Source organism: Arachis hypogaea, chromosome 19 (genome assembly GCF_003086295.3).
Source record: "Arachis hypogaea cultivar Tifrunner chromosome 19, arahy.Tifrunner.gnm2.J5K5, whole genome shotgun sequence".
Classification (NCBI taxonomy): Eukaryota; Viridiplantae; Streptophyta; class Magnoliopsida; order Fabales; family Fabaceae; genus Arachis; species Arachis hypogaea.
Genome location: NC_092054.1, coordinates 61788196 through 61811590, shown reverse-complemented (window position 1 = coordinate 61811590; position 23395 = coordinate 61788196). Strand labels below are relative to the sequence as shown.

General features: G+C 39.8%; 1 protein-coding gene across 1 annotated transcript; it reads right to left on the bottom strand.

The window, feature by feature from the left end:
• Positions 1 to 1134, bottom strand: LOC112778398 (uncharacterized). The gene is made up of 2 exons (XM_025822718.1): positions 508 to 1134; positions 1 to 453 (listed from the first exon to the last, which is right to left on the bottom strand). Exons 1-2 carry the CDS (start codon positions 1132 to 1134, stop codon positions 1 to 3), a joined length of 1080 nt encoding a protein of 359 aa, XP_025678503.1.
• Between the last annotated feature and the right edge of the window lie 22261 nt (positions 1135 to 23395).

Sequence of the window (23395 nt, the reverse complement as noted above, 5' to 3'; positions counted from 1 at the left end):
TTAATGAGCTTCTTTTCTTGTTCTACACTCAAGCTTGAGTTGATGATTACTAGATATGTATTGTTGCTTCCCAAGTAAGCATACTTCAAGCTTTGGGGGTAGGGTCTTCAACTCCAACTTTGGTGCTTCCACTTCCTTCTTGCTTGCCTTGTCCAATATGATTGAACCTTCTATGATTTCTTGTGGTAGTTCACCACCTAATGTTTGAGGATCTTGCTCCATTACTTCTTTACGTTGATCTTCTTCTAGGACTCCTTGAACTATTTTCTCCATTGTGTCCACCATTATACATTCTCCGATGGATTCCTTGGGGTAGGTCATTGCAGTGAAAACATTGAACACCATCTTTTCTTCATGTAGCCTTAGGACCAACTCTCCTTTTTGCACATTAATTATGGCCCCAGCTATAGCTAAGAATGGTCTTCCTAATATGATTGATGCATTGGCCTCTTCCTCCATATCAAGCACAACAAAGTCTGCTGGGAATATGAATTCTCCCACTTTCACCAACAAGTCTTCCACCACCCCATGAGAAAATTTGAATGTTCTATCAGCTAATTGAAGAGCCATTATTGTTGGTTTGGCCTCTTCAATTCTCATTCTTTTCATCATGGCTAAGGACATAAGATTGATGCTAGCCCCCAGATCACATAGTGATTTTTCAATGCTAATATCCCCTATGATGCAGATTTGGAAGCTCCTAGGATCTTTCATCTTTTGGGGAAGCTTCTTTTGTATGATGGCACTACATTCCTCAGTGAGCACTACAGTTTCCTTTACTCCCCAATTTCTCTTCTTTATCATGAGCTCTTTTAAGAACTTGGCATAAAATGGCATTTGCTCTAATGCTTCAGCAAAAGGGATGTTGATTTGAAGCCTCTTAAAGATCTCCAAGAACCTAGAAACCTGGCTGTCCTTCCCATCTTTTTTCAGCCTTTGTGGGTAGGGTGCTTTTGGTACATAAGGCTTTAATACTTGCTTTGGTGGGGCTGGAGTATGTATCTCTTCTTCTTGATTGATTTCTGAGTCATTTGCAACTTCTTCTTCTTGCAAATTGTGGCTTGAGGGTGTCTCCTTCACCACCTTTCCACTTCTTAGTGTGATGGCCTTGTATTTCCCTCTAGGATTGGTCATGGTATCACTTGGGAATGTGTTTGTAGGCATTGGTATTTGCTTGGATAGATATCCTAATTGTGATTCCTATTTTGAGATTGCTGCCCCTTGGTTCTTTATGTTGGATCTAGCCTCCTCTTGGATTGAATCTATCTTTTTTCAGCTTGCACTTGTCTTTCTGCAACAGTGGTTATACTCCCTGTCAATTGTGATATTGCAGCCTCCAATCTTGCAAAGTTATTGCTATTATCACATGGTTGTGGGGCTGAAGATGATACATCTTGAGAGTGGTTATTGTGTGGTTGTTGATTGGATTGGTAGGGGGCATTGTTGAATTATGTTAGGGTCTGTGGTTGTTTGATTAATGGCTGGGGTTATTGTATTGGTATTGGTTAGAGTGATATGGCTTGTGGTCTTGGGTATGGTTTTGTTGGTTTTTCCACCCAAAGTTTGGGTGGTTCTTCCGACCTGGGTTGTAAGTTTTAGCATTGGGGTCATATGGTTGTCTTGAGAAATTGTTCACATAATTGGCTTGCTCTCATTCACATTCATCCTCTGAGCTATCTCCATCCTGCATAGGTGCTTGAGCATGGATGACTGAGACTTGATTCTTCTCCATTTGCTTGGTTAGAGCTGCTAGTTGAGCTGTGATCATCTTGTTTTAAGCCAGCAGAGCATCCATAGAGTTGAGCTCCATTACTCCCCTCTTTGAGTTTCTATCAGAAGCATAGAAGTACTCATTGTCAGCCACAGTTTCTATTATGTCTATGGCCTCTTTAATTGTCTTCTTCTTGTTGAGAGAGGCTTCTGAAGAGTGATTGATAAACTCCGATTTTGTAGTTTATCTTGTGCTTATTATGGGAGATTTTATCAACATTTCTCACACTTATTCACAAGAAATGCATGGTTTTGTGTTCACTTCCCAATATTGCTCCATGATGGAAAACATGCTTATTTTAACTCAAAATTGCCGTATTTTAATTCTCTTCTATTGCCATTCGATGCCGTGATGTATTTGTTGAGTAATTTCAGGAATTATAGGGTAGGAATGACTTAGAAGAGAGGGAGAAAGTATGTACAAAAAGGGAGGAACATGAAGAATTGAAATCTTGGGAAAAGCAGCATCGGCGCGCTCGTGCACTCCACGCGCACGCGTGGATGGGATTGGCTGGAAGTGGCGCGCAAGGATGGACGCATCCGCGTGGATCAGAAAATTCCTATCGACGCGCACGCGCACTTGGCGCGCACGCGTGGAAAGTTGCACGTGACCTCATTAAAGGAAATCATGCCTGGCGATTTCTGAGGCTTATTAGGCCCAATTTCAAGCTGTTTCTGCATGGAAAAGACCCAAGGATGCTAGGGAGAAAATGGGGGATCACTCATTTTACACTAGGACATAATTTTTAGTTAGTTTTTGGTTCTTTTGTTATTCTAGAAGGAGAAACCCTTGTTCCTCTCTAGATCTAGTTTTAATTTGATCTTCCCTTGTTGATTTGTGACTTGGATCTTGTTAATTACTAGTTTTAATTATTCAATTTGAATTCCTTGTTACAATTTTGCTTATATCTTGTGATAGTTTATGAATTCTTGTCAATTGTCATTTTATACCCATTTCATGAATGTTGTGAATCTTGACTTTTTGATGTTACATTGATGATTTCTATGTTTAGCTTTGTTGTTTGGATGATCATATGTTGATAATTGTTAGTGGGTACTTGTAGATTTTAATTTAATTGCTATTTTGAACATGTCTTTTGTTAATGCTTACCAAGTGTTTGATGAATTGTTTACTTTGATTATAGAGTAGTCTTCTTTACTCTTGGCCTAGGTCAAGGGAATTGGGTAAACTTGAGTCATTGGGTCTAATGGATTTGATGATTTGGGAGCCCTAGGTGGTCAATTTGATACTCATTGACGCCAACCCACTACTAATCTAATTAGTAGGTAGGTTGGGACTTATGGGTTGATGTGATCAAAGCCATTTGACATGCTTCAAGTCTAAGAGTAGATATCACGTACTTAAGACTTTGAGAGTAGACTTAATGAGCTTGGTTCCTCATAATTGTCAAGATATAGTTGTTAGACAAGGATGGTGGCCCTAATTCCCAAGCCTAGCCAAGAGTTGCTTTTATTATTCATATTTGAAAATCAATTTCCTCAACCAATTGCTTTAGTTGTAGTTACTTGTTTGGGTTATAATAAGATTAAGTGGAATGTTGTTTATTCATTGAAGTTGCTCATGTTTTGCTTAGTTAATTGAACTAGTTGTTGCATTTTAAGATTACTTGCTTGTTAAGATTCCCATTTATTTTCATGCTCATAACTCACAACCCCAGATTTCTAACCAATGTTGAAGCACATGTTTGCCCATTCCTTGTGAGATGACCTAAGGTTTGAATACTTCGGTTATTTCTATTGGGGTTGAACTTGTGACAACCAGATCCCTCTTCTAAATTTGACCCCTGAGGATTGTTGTTGGTAGAGCTATACTTGCAACGCGACCTTATTGGAGAAAATCTTTACCAATACACCCTTGGGGCGCCTGTCAAATTTTTGGCGCCGTTGCCGGGGAATGGTTGCAACATATGCCTTGATATTGGTTATGTGAATATGTGAATATTGTAGATAGTTTACTTCTTTCAATACTTAGCCATAGTTTAGATTTCTTTTACATTTGTGCTATGACTTTCAAGTTTGATGACTCGGTCTTAACCGAATTCTAGCTTAGCCAATTTTGATCCCGAGATCGAAAGAACTTTGTTACACACTTATCTAGTTAGACGGCGGTTGAATTACACGCCTAGTACTTCGGCCTCTCTTGAGGAAAATACCGAATCACTAGACGTTACCGAGAGTGACTTGGAGTCTGTTACTTCCTATTCTTCTGTTGGCACTACTAATACATCTTTGCATCCTACAGGTGAGCCACACATGGTGGAGCTACGCCAGATCATTTTGCATGAGCAAGGAGCTCCGGATATCATACTTCAACCGTTGCAAGCAAGGTATCCTAACCTTGATCCAAACTTTGAGTTGAAGAGTAGCTTGATACATCTACTTCCTAAGTATCATGGGTTGCCGGGTCAAGACCCCATCCGACCTTTGAAGGATTTTCAAGTTGCTTGTTCTACGGCTCGAAGGCATAGAGCCGATGAGGTAGCTATCATGGTTTTTTCCTTCCCCTTCTCTCTTGAAGCGCAAGCAAAAACATGGTTCTATTCGCTACTAGATGAGATTGTGACTAATTGGGATTTCTTGAGAAGAGAGTTTCTTGATAAATTCTTTCCATCAGAGAAGACCGACTACATCCGGAAAGAGATTTCGGGCATAATGCAAAGAGACCAAGAGAGTTTGTACGAGTATTGGTCTCGGTTCAAGAAGCTATTGGAGTCATGTCCACACCACGAAATGACCACTAACTTGCTCATTAGCTACTTTACTGGAGGTCTTTGTACGGAGGATAGAAGATTGCTCACCACTTCTAGTGGTGGTTCCCTTTTGAAAAACAAGACGGAGGGAGAAGCTTGGAATTTGATAAAGGATGTTATCGAATCTACACAACACACAAGAGTGAGAAGTAATCCTCTCAAGGGTGTAGTAGAACCATCCCCTTCCGAATCAAGTCTAACCAAAGCACTTGGAGATATGACCACCATCCTCACACAAATCCAAAGGGATCAAAAGGAATACTACTCCATCAAAGCCGTCCAAGCCCCACCTCCGGTTGCTCAACTTGAAGGCCCTCCTAGAATTTGTGGTTTGTGCTCTAGCACCACACATTACACCGACCAATGCCATCAAATTCAAGAGGAACATGCCCTTGTGGTGGCCAATGTGAATTACAACAACCGTCCACCCTACCCTTCTCAAGGTCAAAACAATTACCATCAAGGTGGTAATCAACATCAAGGGTGGAGGGATAATGCACAAGGAAGCAATCAAAACCAAAAATGGAACAACTCTCCTTCTCATCACAACAACAACCAATCTTCATCCCAATACCACCACAACAACACCAACTACCAAGCCAACCAAAGCCACTCCAACCAAAACCAAAACAACTACACCAAGTACCAAGCACCACACCATAGACAACAAAACCAAAACCAAACTCCTCCATCATCCAACAATCAAGTTGAAGAGCTTAGAGCCGCTATGGAAAAACGAGATGAGAGCAACAACGCTCAATTTAATGCCTTGAGTACCCAATTGGCTAACTTCACCAACTTACTTTCAAAGATGAACATGTCAAACCAACCACCAAACCCCAATAACAACACTAACCAACCCTCAAGTTCTTCTAACCTTCCATCCCAACCCCAACCAAATCCAAGAGGCGGTCTCAACGCCATCACTCTACGGTCGGGGACTACATTAGAAGAGATACCTCCAAGGGTCATGGGAGAAATTCATGAGGAAGAGGTAGTTGTTGAAGCTCCACATAAAGAAGGGGTGGTAGACAAAAGACATGAGGAAGAAGGAGTAAACCTCAAGGAACCCAAGAGGAAAGCCATAGTGGATGAGTCTGTTCCTATTCCATTTCCTTCCATGGTGAAGAAGGCAAAGAAAACACCGGAGTTTGATTTGAACATGCTTCAAGTGTTCAAAAAGGTTGAGGTAACCATACCACTCCTTAATGCTATTCAACAAATTCCAAAGTATACAAAATTTTTGAAAGACTTGTGTACACACAAGGATAGGATAGGAGAATTGGAGACATTATCCTTGGGTAGTTCAATTTCTTCCTTGATGGAACCTATTCCAAGAAAATGTGGTGACCCTGGACCGTGCTTAATGTCTTGTTGTATTGGCGGATAAACCTTTCATGATTGTATGTGTGACTTAGGAGCCTGTGTTAGCATCATGCCGCTTTCTATTTATATGCGGTTGAATTTAGCTCCATTGAAGAAATCGGCGGCGAGGTTTGCCTTAGCTGATAAAAGTGTGATTACAGTGATGGGGATAGCGGAAGATGTACTCGTGGCAATTAAGGATTTGGTTTTTCTGGTTGACTTTTACATCCTTGAAATGCCTCCAGCAGAAAATAGAAGCTCATCCTCCGTTCTACTTGGTAGACCCTTCCTCAAAACCTCCAAATTCAAGTTAGATGCCTTCACCGGTGTATATTCCTTTGGGGTTGGAGACAAGACTATCAAGTTCAATTTAGAAGAAGCCATGAAACATCCTCCCGAAGAACATTCCATGCTCCGATGTAATGTAATTGATGAAGTGGTAGCGGAAGTGCAAGAAGAAGACCATGACAAGTTGTGCTACCCCATTGTTGAGGAGACAGATGACCAAGAGGATGAACATGAGGAAGTTATCAAGAATGAATCCCATGAGCTTGATGAAAAGAAACCTCATCTTGAGATAAAAAGTGAACTGAAGCCCCTTCCATCTCATTTGAAATATGCTTTCTTAGAGGACAACCAAAGGTTTTCGGTCATTATTGCTAGTGAGCTCTCAAGTGAAGAAGAGGGAAAGCTCCTAGATGTTCTAAGAAAGTACAAGAAAGTAATAGGATGGAGCCTAGCGGATATTGTGGGAATTGACCTCCGCAAGTGCATGCATAGGATATTTCTCCAAGATGGAGCCAAGCCGGTTAGGCAACCGCAAAGGAGGCTCAACCCAACCATCCTTGATGTAGTGAAGAAAGAGGTCACCTGATTACTGGATGCGGATATCATATACCCAATTTCCGACAGTAAGTGGGTGAGCCCGGTTCAAGTTGTTCCCAAGAAGTTGGGCATCACAATGGTCAAGAAAGACGACGGTGAATTGGTCACTAAAAGAGTCCAAAATGCATGGCGAGTATGTATTGACTACAGAAGATTGAACGCTGCCACACGAAAAGACCATTACCCCTTACCCTTCATCGATCAGATGCTAGACTGCTTGTCAGGTAAATCTCACTACTGTTTTCTTGATGGATTTACTGGCTACTTCCAGATACATATTGCTCCTGAAGATCAGGAGAAGACCACGTTTACTTGTCCATTTGGCACCTTTGCCTATAAAAGGATGCCATTTGGACTATGTAACGCACCCGCTACTTTTCAGCGGTGCATGACGAGTGTCTTCTCCGATCTAATGGAGAATTGTCTGGAAGTTTTTATGAACGACTTCAGCGTTTATGGTACTTCATTCGATTTTTGTTTAGAGAGCTTGGCCAAGGTCCTGGCTAGATGTGTTGACACTAACCTTGTCTTAAATTTTGAAAAATGTCACTTTATGGTACAACAAGGTATAGTGTTAGGACATGTAGTATCTCATGAAGGCATTTCTGTCGACCTGGCCAAGGTCTATGTTATTACTACTTTGCCTCACCCCTTATCCGTGAGGGAGGTCCGCTCATTTTTGGGACATGCAGGATTCTATAGGTGCTTTATCAAGGACTTCAGCAAGATTGCTTTGCCATTGTCGCGCCTACTCCAAAAAGATGTGGATTTTGAGTTTGATAGTGAACGCGTAAAAGCTTTTGAAGAGCTAAGGAGAGTTCTTACCACGGCACCAATTGTGCGAGGCCCCAACTGGATGTTGCCATTTGAGATAATGTGCGATGCGTCAAACCATACTGTGGGTGCCGCGCTTGCACAGCGCGATGGTAAACTCCCTTATGTCATTGTTTACTCTTCTAAGACACTAGATGCAGCACAATCCAACTATACCACTACTGAAAAAGAACTTCTAGCTATTGTTCATGCTTTAGATAAGTTCAGATCTTATTTGCTAGGTTCAAAGATAGTGGTATACACGGATCATGCAGCTTTAAAGTACTTATTGACAAAGAATGAGTCAAAACCTAGACTCATACGTTGGATCTTGCTTTTGCAAGAATTTGACATTGAGATTAGGGACCGGAGTGGATCTCAAAACCTGGTTGCGGATCATTTAAGCTGCATTGAGAATTTAAAAACTGATCCATTTCCGATCAATGACTCATTCCTATTGGATAGTTTGCATGCTGTGTCGGATAGCTTTCCTTGGTTTACCCCAATGGCGAACTACTTGGTTGCAAGAATCTTCCCTCCCAACTTTTCGAAAAACCAAAGGGACAAGTTGAGGAGTGATTCCAAACACTATATTTGGGATGACCCTCACTTATGGAAGAGGGGCATGGACCAAGTAATTCGAAGATGCGTCCTGAAATCCGAATTCCAACCAGTTCTTGAAACTTGTCATTCGTCCGAATGTGTTGGCCACTTTGGCCCACAAAGGACCGCTAAAAAAGTGTTGGATTATGGATTCTGGTGGCCAACCTTATTCAAGGATGCTAACCGGTTATGTGTGTCTTGCCATCAGTGTCAGAAGTTAGGAAACGCATCCCAAAGGGATGAAATGCCTCAGCAACCTATGTTATTCTGTGAGATATTTGATGTATGGGGCATTGACTTTATGGGACCATTTCCCAACTCTAGTGGGTATCTGTATATTCTGTTAGCGGTTGACTACGTGTCAAAGTGGGTAGAGGCCGTACCTACCCGCCTTGATGACGCCAATGCCGTTGTTTCTTTCATAAGGAATCACATTGTATGCCGTTATGGGTCGCCACGAGCAATCGTGAGCGACCAATGATCCCACTTTTGTAACAGGAAGGTAGAAGCATTGCTCAAGCACTATGGAGTGTCGCATAAGGTTGCCACTGCTTATCATCCGCAAACAAATGGACAAGCGGAAGTGTCCAACCGGGAAATCAAGAGAATCTTGGAGAAAGTGGTCAATCCGCAAAGAAAGGATTGGAGCCTCCGGTTAGGAGATGCATTATGGGCGTATATAACGGCCTACAAGACTCCGATAGGGATGAGTCCTTTCCGGATCGTCTATGGTAAGGCATGCCACCTCCCGGTGGAGATTGAGCATCGAGCCTATTGGGCGGTAAAGCAGTGCAACATGGATCTAGCCAAGTCGGGTGAAGCTAGGAAGCTACAACTAGAGGAGCTTGAATGTTTGAGGAATGAGTCATATGAGAATGCCCGAATCTATAAGGAAAAGACTAAAGCATTCCATGACCATCACATCTGGAAGAAGGACTTTTAAGAAGGTGCTGAGGTCCTCCTCTACAACTCAAGGCTCCGATTTATGCCTGGCTAGCTCCGCTCTAGATGGGAAGGACCTTTCAGGGTGAAGGAGATGAAGCCCTACGGAGTGGTGGAATTGTTTGATCCCAAGAGTGAAGCAACTTTCAAGGTGAATGGACATAGAGTGAAGAAGTATCATGGTTGCATGCCCCCAAGAGAGCTAGAGGTGTACATATTGGAGGATGCACCAAGGAGAGAGGAAGCTTAAGAAAAGGATCGTCCAACTAAAGGACGTTAAAGAAAAGTGCTTGGTGGGAGGCACCCCACCGTGGTAAGATCTTCCTTATTTATACCACCTTATTTGTATTCTTAGTTTCTTCTGAATTTTGTGATCTTTTGATGATTGATAGAGTGCATAGGAATGCTAGCTTTGTTGCTTTTGTTGGATAGATAGGATGTTCATGTAGATAGGATGAGAAAAGGATAAAGAAAACAAAAATTTTTCTTTGAAGAAGAGCACCGACGCGCCAGCGCACAGTGCGCGCGCGCGCCGGTAGCAAAATTCCACTCTTGGGCCAAAAACCCGAGAGTCATGCCCACTTCATGCCCAACTCGTGCTAGGCACCCACGCGTACGCGTACATGCCGCCTGCGCGCACCCTGGCAATTTAACCATCGACGCGCCAGCGCACGGTGCGCGCGCGTGCCGATGGAGATATGTGGACTCTCTGGTACAAAAACTAGAGAGTTGTGCCACAATTGGGCTAACCTTGTGCCAAAACCCACGCGTCCGCGCGTAATACGCGTCCGCGTCAGTTGCGAAACACCTCAAGCACGCGTCCGTGCAAGGTGCGCGTTCGCGCGCCTGCTTCTATGATTCACTCCGGTACAAAAACCAGAGACTTGAGCCAACTTTGTGCCACTTTTGTGCCTGAGGCACAACCTCTCTCGCGTGCGCGCGCCACTGACGTGCACGCGCCATCTGCTAGCACCCTCACCGACACGCCAGCGCACCTTGCGCGCGCGCGCCGGTTGCGCGAGTCAGTTTAATACCTTCGCGCCCTGCCCTGTTTTTCTTTCTCTCAACCCTTTCTCTTCCTTAGTTTCTTTTTCTTTTCATCCATCATTTCCCTTCTCTTCTTCTTCTTCCACAATCCATCACTACTGTCTCCGGCCACTCACCGGTGACAACCACTCTTTTCTTGTAGCACTACACTTCTCCTATTTCTCTCTCATCTTCACAAAAGAAGATTCAACCTTGTTCCTTCATACTCATCAAGGTTTTGCTTTTTCCATTCCTTTACTTCCATTTTTCCTTGCATTGTTTCTTCTAATTAGATGCTTCTTATTACTTTACCTAGTTTCTCTTTTACTTGCATGATGATGTTTCTTGCTCTTTGTTTGCTTATTTTTTCTTTTTCCTTATTTCTCCATAGATGTTGAATTTGAGCTTAATTTGCATTAATAGATCTTTTGTCATTCTTTCTCTAACCTTTGCCTTTGTGTGATGTTTATGTGATGATTGATGTTCTATTTTGCACTTTGAATTGGTTAGTATCTCATAATTGCTCATTACTTGATTATTTCACGCCAAGTGTTTGAGAAAATGCACATATACCATTTTGGCTCCATTTAACCATATACTTTTCAATTGGTGCTCCCTCCTCATTCACTTGCTTTCTCTTAAATGCATTGAGTCTAATTTGTGTGCTTAAAGTTGATACTTGCCAATTAGATATTAATTGAACATGACTTGCTCTTTATTATGGATGCTTGAGACTACTCTTCTCATGCCATTGCATACTTTACTTCCTCTTGCATCCCATGCCAAGTGTTATGACCCTTGCTTTTACATTCACCATAGGCACCACAAGTCACTTGCATGTTTTCGCTAAATTGATTCTTGGGTTTAATGTTTTCCTTCCTTCTCCTCCTTTTTAGGATGGCCACCAAGAAAGGCAAGGAGATATCTCCAAAGAAACCAGCCGCAAAAAGGGCACCCCAAAAGTCAAACTCTAAGGCACGCTCTTCATTAGGAGCCAAACCCCTATCTAAGAAAGGGAAGACACCCGCTCCTCTTGATGAGAATGACAAGGGCAAACCGGCGAAAGATTCTTCAAGGTTCCTCAACCGCTTTTGTGAACTTATGTTTCCCTCCATAGCTGTAAGGAACTATCATCCTGAGCATCTACTTGTTTCGCCTGACAAGGTTGCTCTTTATATTTTGCCTCGCATTGAACAGCGAGGATGGGAGTTTCTTTTGAGCAAACCAAGGGAAATCAACCTCTCTTGGGTGGAAGAATTCTACACCAACTACCATCTTCCCTCTCTTCAATCGGTGTACATGCACCGGAAGCAAGTCTCAGTTTCAGAAGAGGCTATTCAGCAAGTGCTTAATGTTCTACTAGTGCCAAGTGACATGGATGGCTACCAAGAAGTCTTACGTCAGCGAGAGAAGTATGGATTCAATTGGGACTCGATTCTCCGAGTCATTGCTGAACTAGAGGCATCTTGGATTCATGGTCGACTGCGGATGAGGCCAAAGTCCATTGACGCTCGCTTCCTCACTGTGGAAGCTAGAGCTTGGGCCCAGATCCTATCTCATTATGTGCTACCTAGCACCCACAAGTCGTCCCTCACGGCAGACCTCGCCTTGCTTGTTTGGTGTGTTTTCACGGAGAAGCCGGTGAACATTCTGCTTCTTGTCAAGAAAGCGATGAGTCAAGTTCACGACCGGGGTAATTTACCATTTCCAGCATTGGTATCTGACTTAGTTTCTGCTGCGGGTGTTTCTTGGGAAGCCAAGGATAAGAAGATTATAGCTCCGGCTAAGGGTGATGTGGTCCCAAGCGGAAAATACCTACACCTTCCCATGAACAAACCAAGCCTCGACATGGTCCCGCCACTTCTTTTTCCTTCTACCTCATCATCACCACCACTGAGATTCACACATCAAAGGATAGAAGATCTTCACCGGAAGCTTGATAGATATGAGCGGCACAACCACCGCCGATATACTTACATCAAGAAGCTTCTGCGTTGTGTTACCCCTAGCATGGAGGAACCCGAAATGTTCACATCCACCTCAAACCCAAGTGATGGGAGCTCGATGAAGGGGATAGTGAAAGTTCCGGTCCCGACCGTCCCTTGCGTATTATTCGTAGCACGAAGGACTGTGCTAATTTCTAAAGTGTGGGGAGGTCGTTCGACCGATCTCCATGGGTAACACTCTCTTCCCCTCAATACCCATGGATTTATCTTTTGCTTAGAAGTTAATATATTGCATGTGTAGTTAGTTTTTCTTATAAATACCCTTTGCATGATAGTTAGTTTCTATAGAGTTACTTGGTCAAAACAATAACTTCCTTTCCAAGAAACTGTGTTTTGGGTGACCTACCAAAATTTTGAAAATTTTTTGCAGTAAACTTGCTTTAAGAATGTATTTTGGAACATAGTGATTGAGCTAAGAACACAAGCATGAAAGTTTTGAGCCTATTGCATGGTTACATCTTCTAACCATTATTTCCATTCTTGCGTGCATATCTCTCTCTCTATGATTGTGATCCTTGCTTTGTCTGATTCTATATGTCCATTGCTTTGTGTATGAATGCATTTACATGATTGAGGCCATCATTTCAATAGTCACTTTTCCCAAATGGCCTTAACCCTTTTATCTACCATTTCTAACCAATTTTGAGCCTATGATAAACTCTCTTTGTTCTTGAAAAGAGCACATCAACAACCCTAAGTGAAAGACCATGAATGTCCCTAAATTTGAATCCTTGATTAGCTTAGGTAAGTTAGGGTGTGTATCATTCAAATAGGAGGGTATACTTGGGAAATTCGGGTAGATATATAGGTGTGTAGTTGTAGTGTAATTGAAAATTCTAGGATTTGGGAACATACTCATGTGTTGAATGATTAAACTGTATGCATTGAAATTTTGGTTCACAAAGAAACCTCAAGAAAAGGGGATATATGAAAAAAAAAAGAGAAAGAAAGCAATGAAAGGGGATAAAAATGCCTCAAGATAAAGTAATAAAAATAATGCATATGGGTGTGAATTGAAAAGAATACATGAGTGTCCAAAAAGAGAAAAACTCAAGGGTAGCTAGGTAATGTATTGTAGTTTTATAGGTTGTTCTGTGTCTAGTGGATCCTAGGTTGATCAAGGACTCAAATTTTAAGCCCACTTGACCATATACATCCTTACCTTTAGCCTAGCCCCGTTACAACCCATGAATAAAAGCTCATGATACTTGTAAGCATGCATCGAGTAACTGTTGATTGTTAGATGAAAGAAAAATTTTGGAAAGCATGATTAGGAGAAGATTGAGTGACAAACCCTATACACTTGAGCGAATAGAGCGGATACACTTCCGGTGAGGGTTCGATGCTCAATGCTTGTTCCCAGCTTTCACCAGTGTTCGTTTAGCAAGTCATATGTACTCTTTAATGGTATTTAATTTGGTGGGATTCATGAATTACATACTATTTTCATCCTATATGCTCACATGTATTCTCGGAGGATAGATTTACTCTTGACCAAGTAGGTAGATGATTTTACATTACATGTCTTTCATGACCCACTCTTCCGTTTGAACTTGATACTCAACATGCTCTTCATGCTTTGACTTTACTCTTGCATCAAATATTAGTTGATATACCCTTTACCTATATTGCTTTCTCACTCACATGTTGTAGCTACCATGTAGTAGAGGACCAAACTCTTATTCGGTATTAGCCCCGCCTATGTTCTACTTGCTTTTGCTATCTTTGTTGTAGGCTTAATTCTCTTTCTTTTTTTTTCCTTTTAGGTTAGCCGCCAAGAAGGAAAGGAATGGAGAAGCTTCAAATGGGGCAACAAACAAGTTCACCTGCACAATCTTTTGAAGGAGCTCATCAATTGTAGCAACCCGTCCACCTTGCTCTTCTTTGTATGCACCGAGGACGGTGCAAATTTCTAAGTGCGGGGAGGTCGTTCGACCGATCTCCATGGGTAACAATTTTCTTTTTCAACACCAATTCTTGATTAACTTTGTTAGTTAGTTGTTGCATTGCATGATAGGTTGCATGCTAGTTAGAATTTGTACATATTTTACCACTTCTTTTTATGTTAGGACTACTTGGTTAGGGTGATGATTTCTTTTCCAAGAAAAAAATTGTTTTAGGGCACCCTACCAATTCGAAAAATTTTTTCTTGTTGAACTTGCTTGAAGAATTTATTTTGGAATATGGTTTTTGAGCTAAGAACACAAGCATGTGAGTCTTGAGCCCAATTGTGTGGTTACATCTTATAACCACTTATTTTCTATTCTTGTGTGCATTATTCTCTCTCTATGATTATAATCTTTGATTTGTTTGATTCTTTATGTCCATTGTTCCATATATACATGCATTTATATGATTGAGGCCATCATTTCATATAGCTCACTTACCCAAATAGGCTACCTTTCATGAACCATTGTTAGCTAAATTTGAGCCTATTTAATCCCTTTTGTTCTTAATTTTAGCACATCACTACCCCTAAGTGAAAATAATAAATATCCCTTAATTTGGATCTTTGATTAGCTTAGGCTAGTGAGGGTGTGTATCAATTGGGTGTGGGAAACTTGGGACATTGGTTGAGGTAAAAGTGTAATTTTTATTTTTGTTAAAAATATTGAGAATTGGGTACATATTCATGCATTATATGTAAAACCATATGCATTGATGCGTTTGTATATACTTTAGAAAAAAATGAAAAAAAATACACACACACACACACACACACACACACACACACACACACACACACACACACACACACACACACACACATATATATATATAGGAAAAGAAAAAAGAGAAAAAAGAAGTAAAAAGGGGACAAAGATACTCCAAAGTAAAGTTCAATAAAAATCAATGTATATGGAATGTAAATAAAAAAGAATGCATGAGTATGTGAAAAAGTGAGAATCATGGGTAGCTAGGTTATGTATTAGAATTGTATAGGTTGTTACATGTGTTAGGTGAGAGCTTAGGCTAATCAAAGATGAAAATTTCAAGCTCACTTGACCATATGCAACCTACCTTTACCCTAGCCCCATTACAACCTATGAATAAGTCCTCATGATGAATGTATGCATGCATTGAATAATTGTTGATTGTTAGAAGAAAAACAAATCTTGGAAAGCATGATTAGAGGAGAATTGAGTGAATCGACCCTATACACTTGAGCGATTTGAGCGGATACGCTTTCGGTGAGGGTTCGATGCTCAATTCCTTGTTCCCGGCTTTCATGAGCGTTCTTCTTGCAAGTCTATTTGAACTTCATTTTGATATTTGAATTGGTAGAGTTTGTGAGTCGTCATATGACCTTTACCCTACTTGCTTATATATGTTCTTGGAGATTGATTTACTTTTAACCAAGTAGATAAAGTCATTTTGCATTTAGTTGCATTCATATAGATAGGTGCATATAGTTTATTTGCATTGAATAAATGTTCATAACCCTTTTATTGTCCTTCTTTATTCTTAGCATGAGGACATGCTTGGTTTAAGTGTGGGGAGATTTGATAAACCCTGATTTTATGGTTTCTCTTATGCTTAATTTGGGGGATTTTATCAACTTTTCTCACATTTATTCAATGAAATAGCATGGTTTTGCAATTCTCCCTTGATTTGTGCTTAAATGTGAAAACATGCTTTTTAGGCCCTAAAATTGGTGATTTTAATTAACTTTAATTCCATTTGATACCTTGATATGTTTGTTGAGTGATTTCAGGTTCATAAGGAAAGTATTGGATGGAAGAAGTGAGGAGAAAAGCATGCAAAGTGGGAGAACTCATGAAGAAATGAAGGAACTGTAAAGCTGTCAAGCCTGACCTCTTCGCACTCAATCGACCATAACTTGAGCTACAGAGGTCCAAATGAGGCGGTTCTAGTTGCGTTGGAAAGCTAACATCTGGGGCTTCGAAACGATATAAAATTTGCCATATATTGCTTTGCGTATAGGGGCGCGCACTCTCCATGTACGCGTGCGCGCCGATGCTACTCATGGTCCACTAAAGTGAAATCGCCCCCAGCGATTTCTGAAGCACTTTGGGCCAAACCCAACTCATTTCTAATGCTATTTCATGCAGAATTCAAGCTTGGGAAAGAGGGGAGCAATTGTTTGTAGCATTAGCATCATGTAGGTTAGTTTCTAGAGAGAGAAGCTCCCTCTTCTCTCTAGAATTAGGTTAGGTTAATTTCTTCTAGATTTAGGTTTAATTACATGTTTTTATCTTATTTCCTTTATGATTTCTTGCTTCTACTCTTTCATTCTCAAGATTTGTAGTGTTAATTTTACTTTTATACCTCTTTTATGTTCATGAACTCTTATTGGAATTGGATATTTTCTTTTATGAAATTTATGTTTGATGTTCTTTTAATTATTAATTTGAGTTGTGAATTTACTTTCCTTGCAATTGATAGTTGGTGGATTTATTATTCTTGCACTTTTACCATGCTTTCCTTTTATTCCTTCCAAGTGTTTGATAAAATTCTTGGTTGGATTTTAGAGTAGAATTTTATGCTCTTGGCTTGGGAAGGTAACTTAGGAACTCTTGAGTTACTAATGTCCAAGTGATTGACGATTGGGAGCCATTAACGCTAGATCTCACTAATTGATTTGGTGTAGAACTAGGACATATGGACTTGGATTGACATAGCTCATTTGACTTTCCTTTATTAGTTAGAGGATGACTTAATGGGGTTGATCCTTGCCAATTCTCATGTTGTGGTTAGTGATAAGGATAGAGATCCTCGACCGCCAACCTTTGCCAAGACCTTTTTAGTTGTTAGTTTATTTTCATTCCTATTTACATTTCATGTCTCTTATCCCAAAAACCCCAAAATATTTCATAACCAATAACAAGACACTTTATTGCAATTCCTAGGGAGAACGACCCGGAGTCCAAATACTCCGGTTAATTCTTATTTGGGGTTTGTACATGTGACAACCTAAATTTTTGTATGTGAAGACTCTTTGTTGATCTAGAACTATACTTGCAATGAGAATTCAATTGAGAAATTCTATATCAACAAAAATCTCACACATCAGTTCCCAAACTATCCCACAATTAAATGATAAATACTCTCGCTAGCCTAAGCTAATCAAAGATCCAAATTAAGGACATTTATTATTTTTCGCTTTAAGGCTTGTGATGTGCTAAAATTAAGAACAAATGGGTTTAGCATAGGCTCAAAGTTGGCTAACAATGAAAGATAAAAGGTAAGGCTATTTGGGTAAGTGAGCTAATTGAAACAATGGCTTCAATCATATAAGTGCATTCATACACAAAATAATGGACATAGAGAATCAAAGAAATCAAAGATTACAACCATAGAAAGAGAATAATACACACAAGAATGAAAATAGTGGTTATATGATGTAACCACACAATTAGGCTCAAAACTCACATGCTTATGTGTTCTTAGCTCAAAAACATGATCCACAATGTATAGTTCAAGCAAGTTTTAAATTTTTTTTTTCAATCAATTGGGGTGTCCTATAGATAAAATCCTTGGAAAATTTTATTATTTTCACTAAGTTTATTATATATATATGCAAAATAAGAAAATGCAACAAAAAATTCTAAAGGACCTAAAAAATGAAATGCAAAAGTGTTGGGATTGGAAATTTGTAACCCAAAAATGCCGACTGGTCGGATGACCTCCCCACACTTAAAAGTTTGCACCGCCCTCGGTGCATTCAAAGATGAGCAAGGGGTACGGCGAATTCACAGGTTGCCACTTTCAGCTGGTGGATTAACCGGTTGCTGCATGTTCTTCTTCCACTTCCATTTTTGCTTATGATGAATCATACTGAGCAATAAGAAACAAGATATAGTAAGAGAGGTAAATGCACAAGCAAGGAAGCATAGATTATTGGAATGAGGTAAAGATCACTAAAATGAAGTGAGTGAATGAGTTGTGACATTAAGGAAGAGTAGTGTGTGAGTTCTAAGTTGCATTCAGTTTAGAACACACATACTAGCGTAGAGAGCTATGTCACAATTACATAAAAGAAAGCATATGCTTCACTCATTCTAGTGTGCTTGAAATACTTCAAAGAAAACTTGTGGGTTAAAACAACCAAACAAGGAATGAAGAAGCATGAAAACACTCAAGCAAAAATCAAGCAATTGTGAATTGGATAATGAATGGACATTGATTGATGTGTAAGTAAACTTAGTGAACCAAATGAAATATAGATCTCACACATCAAACAATGACGCATATTGAAGTTTGTTGCAATACCTAAGTGACATAGAAGTGGAACACATAGGTGATATGGAACTTAGGAAAAAGAAGATAGAGTTGAAAATCAATCACATAGCAAGCATTGTCCACAAAGCTTAGAAAGCTCAAAAATATGTCACTAAGTAAGCTTTCAATCCAATTCCACAATTCTAAAATCTCAATGCATGAAATAGGTGATGTGAATAGCGGTAAATCATAAACAAGCATCACCTAACAAAAAATGCATTAATAATACACAATTGCCTAACAATGGATGATGAATGCATGGTGGCCAAAACATGCAATCCAAAAGAGTTAAGGTGCTTGAAGGTAATTTACAAGTACTTGGTATTCAAAAAGGTTAAGCATGAAAAATTCAAAACTAAGTAACAAAATATAACCTCAATAATGAATCCAACATTGAATAATTTTAGCATCAAGAAACAGCAAATCAAATCAATAATCCAACACTTATCATGAAAATAAAAATTAAACAAAAATTAAACTAACTAAATAACTAACTCACTAAACTAAAAGAAATGGTGATAGATGGTGATTGGTAGTTTTAGATGATGGTAGAAGAAGGGAAAGAAAAGAAGAGAAGCGAGAAGAAAGGAAGAAATGGAAAGAAGAGAAGAAAAGAAATGAGTGAAACAGGGCAGGGGAGTCACGCGTACTCGTCGGGTCACGCCTACGCGTGTGTTGCAGAAGTGGCATGCGACGCACACGCGTGAGTGAAAAGAGAGTAGGTGACGCATACGCGTGGGTCACATATACGCATAGGGCAAAATTGTGCTAGAAGCACAATTTCAGCATATTACACGCGCAACTCTCTGGTTTTGGCACTGGCCCTGAAAAATTTGGATGTCATGCGAATGCATGGGTGGTCGAAAACTTGGGGGTCACGCGTACGCGTGGGTTACGCGTATGCATGGTATGGTGCTCTGTTTTTCAAAATTCTTCCAAGTTCTTGCACCAAACCAAGCATTCCAAACCTCCAAACTGCTACCAAAACACCATAAAACCTTATTTAACATACTAGACTACCAATTAAACTCAAATAGCTAAACAAAACACGAAATTAAACCTATTTTACCAATATTTACAAAAAGAAAAAAATGAAAAGATGTTACCATGATGGGGTGTCTCCCACCTAGCACTTTTATTTATTATCCTTAAGTTAGACTTATGGGGAGCTCCCATCAAGGTGGCTTGTGCTTGAATCTATCCTTGAACATCCACCAATGCTTGGACTTCCAATAAGCTCCATCATTCCAAGTCATTTGCATCAAGCTTTGATGGAGTTCTTTACAAACCATGAGCTCCTAAAAGTGATCTTCTTTGTGTGATACGGGATCCCACACTTTATTTTCATACCTGTCTTCAAGTTCATCATGGTAATTTCCTCCGGGTGGTTTAGCTTTGGAATTCTCATTTAGGCACTCAAAAATCCTCCTAAACCCATCCATTTTGGTTCTACACCAACCATTGCTATCAAAATTTGAACATGAAACCATCATGAACCTAGAGTGATGTTTCCAACCACTAACCATCTCGCTTTTGCTCTTAAAGCCACAAAGAGCTCTAAGTTGACCATCCGTCTCAAGAAAACCATATTCAAGTGGGATAATAAAGCTTAGAGATAAGAGATTTACCCACTTGAATGGTGTAAAGGATGATGGTGACTTAGGAAGGGGGACCTCCCCATACTTTGACAATGCAAGGTCTACTTTCTTATGCTCTTCTTTGGCTACCTCCACCTCTTTACAAACTTCTTCAATTTTAACCTCTTCCTTTTGGTAGCTTCCTTCCAATTCAATCTCTTCTTCATTTCTTACCAAGGGTATGGGAGGTTGTGTATCTTCTTCTTTAATCTCTATGTCAAGTCCAATGGGAGAGGATTCAATTGTAGATAGGAATTCATCAATGATTGAATCCATCTATTGATCAACCTCTTCAAGATCTCTAACTATGATATGCCTTGGAGGTTGTACATTGGTGTACAAAATTTTGATCATCAACAATGGCGCCAAAGGACTTGGAGCTCTCAAACGTGAATCACACTTTGTCAAAATTCCGCACAACTAACCAGCAAGTGCACTGGGTCGTCCAAGTAATAAACCTTATGCGAGTAAGGGTCGATCCCATGGAGACTGTCGGCTTGAAGCAAGCTATGGTTACCTTGTAAATCTCAGTCAGGCTAATTCAGATGGTGATGAAGAATTGATAATTAAAAGATAAATAAAACATAAAATAAAGATAGAGATACTTATGTAATTCTTTGGTTGGAATTTCAGATAAGCATATGAAGATGCTTTGTTTCTCCTGAACCTCTGCTTTCCTATTGCCTTCTTCCAATCATTCATACTCCTTTCCATCGCAAGCTTTATGTTGGGCATCACCATTGTCAATGGCTACTTCTCGTCCTCTCAGTGAAAATATTCTACGCACGCTGTCACCGCACGGCTAATCATCTGTCGGTTCTCGATCATGTTGGAATAGGATCCATTGATCCTTTTGCGTCTGTCACACGCCCAACAATCGCGAGTTTGAAGCTCGTCATAGCCATCCCTTCCCAGATCCTACTCAGAATACCACAGACAAGGTTTAGACGTTCCGGATCTCAGGAATGGCCGCCAATAATTCTAGCCTATACCACGAAGGTTCTAATCTTAGATTAGAAACCCAAGAGATACACATTCAAGCTTGTTTGCATATAGAACGGAAGTGGTTGTCAGTCACGCGTTCATAGGTGAGAATGGTGATGAGTGTCACATAATCATCACATTCATCATGTTCTTGGGTGCGAATGAATATCTTGGAGAAGAAATAGACTTGAGTTGAATAGAAAAACAATAGTACTTTGTATTAATTCATGAAGAACAGCAGAGCTCCACACCTTAATCTATGGTGTGTAGAAACTCCACCGTTGAAAATACAAAAGTGATAATGGTGTAAGCATGGCCGAATGGCCAGCCTCCAAGGTCTAGGGACTAAACATCCAAAGATGTGTCCAAAGATGAAAATACAATATCAAAAGGTCCTATTTATAGAGAACTAGTAGCCTAGGGTTACAAAAATGAGTAATTAATGCATAAATCTTCTTCCGGGCCCACTTGGTGTGTGCTTGGACTGAGCATTAAAGCTTCCATGTGTAGAGACTTTTCTTGGAGTTAAACGCCAGCTTTTGTGCCAGTTTGGGCGTTTAACTCCAGTTTTTGTGCCAGTTTTGGAGTTAAACGCCAGAATTCTTGAGCTGATTTGGAACGCCTGTTTGGGCCATCAAATCTTGGGCAAAGTATAGACTATTATATATTTCTGGAAAGCCCAGGATGTCTACTTTCCAACGCAATTGAGAGCGCACCAATTGGGCTTCTATAGCTCTATAAAATATACTTTGAGTGCAGGGAGTTCAGAATCCAACAGCATCTGCAGTCCTTTTTAAGCCTCTGAATCAGATTTTTGCTCAGGTCCCTCAATTTCAGCCAGAAAATACCTGAAATCACAAAAAAATACACAAACTCATAGTAAAGTCCAGAAGAGTGATTTTTATTTAAAAACTAATAAAAACTAACTAAAATATACTAAAAATATACTAAAAATAATGCCAAAAAGCGTATAAATTATCCGCTCATCACAACACCAAACTTAAATTGTTGCTTGTCTCCAAGCAACTGAAGATCATATAGGATAAAAAGAATAGAATGTACAATTAATTCCAAAAACATCTATGAAGATCAGTATTAATTAGATGAGCGGGGCTTTTAGTTTTTTGCTTCTGAACAGTTTTGGCATCTCACTTTATCCCTTGAAGTTCAGAATGATTGGCTTCTATAGGAACTCAGAATCCAGATAGTGTTATTGATTCTCCTAGTTAAGTATGTTGATTCTTGAACACAGCTACTTTATGAGTCTTGGCCGTGACCCTAAGCATTTTGTTTTCCAGTATTACCACCGGATACATAAATGCCACAGACACATAACTGGGTGAACCTTTTCAGATTGTGACTTAGCTTTGCTAGAGTACCCAATTAGAGGTGTCCAGAGCTCTTAAGCACACTCTTTTTGCTTTTGGACCACGACTTTAACCGCTCAGTCTCAAGTTTTCACTTGACACCTTCACGCCACAAGCACATGGTTAGGGACAGCTTGGTTTAGCCGCTTAGGCCAGGATTTTATTCCTGTGGGCCCTCCTATCCACTGATGCTCAAAGCCTTGGATCCTTTTTATCACCCTTGCCTTTTGGTTTAAAGGGATATTGGCTTTTTCTGCTTGCTTTTCTTTTTCTTTCTTTTTCTTTTCTCTCTTTTTTTTTCTGCAAGCTTTTCACTGCTTTTTCTTGCTTCAAGAATCAATTTTATGATTTTTCAGATCATCAGATAACATTTCTCCTTTACCCATCATTCTTTCAAAAGCCAACAATTTTAACATTCTTTAAACAACAAATTCAAAAATATGCACTATTCAAGCATTCATTCAGAAAAACAATAGTATTGCCACCACATCAAAATAATTAAACTAATTTAAAATTTGAAATTCATGCACTTCTTTTTCTTTTTCAATTAAAAACATTTTTCATTTAAGAAAGGTGATGGATTCATTTTCATAGCTTTAAGGCATAGACACTGAGACACTAATGATTATGTAATTGATGCCAAGGCATCTTAGGCTAGTTTCACTAGCCTTTTTTCTTTTATTTTTAGTTGTTTTATGCATTTTCTTGAGCCTTAAGTAATCATTTGGGCCAAATAGTCATGCTTGTCTTAAATCATTCAACATGAAGATTTTGATGCAAATTCCATGAGTTTTTAGTTATATTACTTGAATGCTATGAATGGAAGATTTCTCATGAAATTTTGCAAGACTTTGATGCAATTGTTTGGATGATTTCAGGGAAGAAGAGGCTAGGCAAGGAAGCAACAAAATCAATAAAGGAAGCTTGAATATCACATGTGGAGTTTAAGTTCCAGTTTAAGCTTAAACTGGAACTTAAACTAC

What these genes read in the sequence shown, in the direction of transcription:
- LOC112778398 (XM_025822718.1), bottom strand. Translation starts at nt 1,134, where the DNA reads ATGACCAATCCTAGAGGGAAATACAAGGCCATCACACTAAGAAGTGGA. An exon ending in GGGTGGTGGAAGACTTGTTG is followed by an intron (nt 454 to 507) that starts GTGAAAGTGGGA and finishes CTTGATATGGAG; the next exon opens with GAAGAGGCCAATGCATCAAT.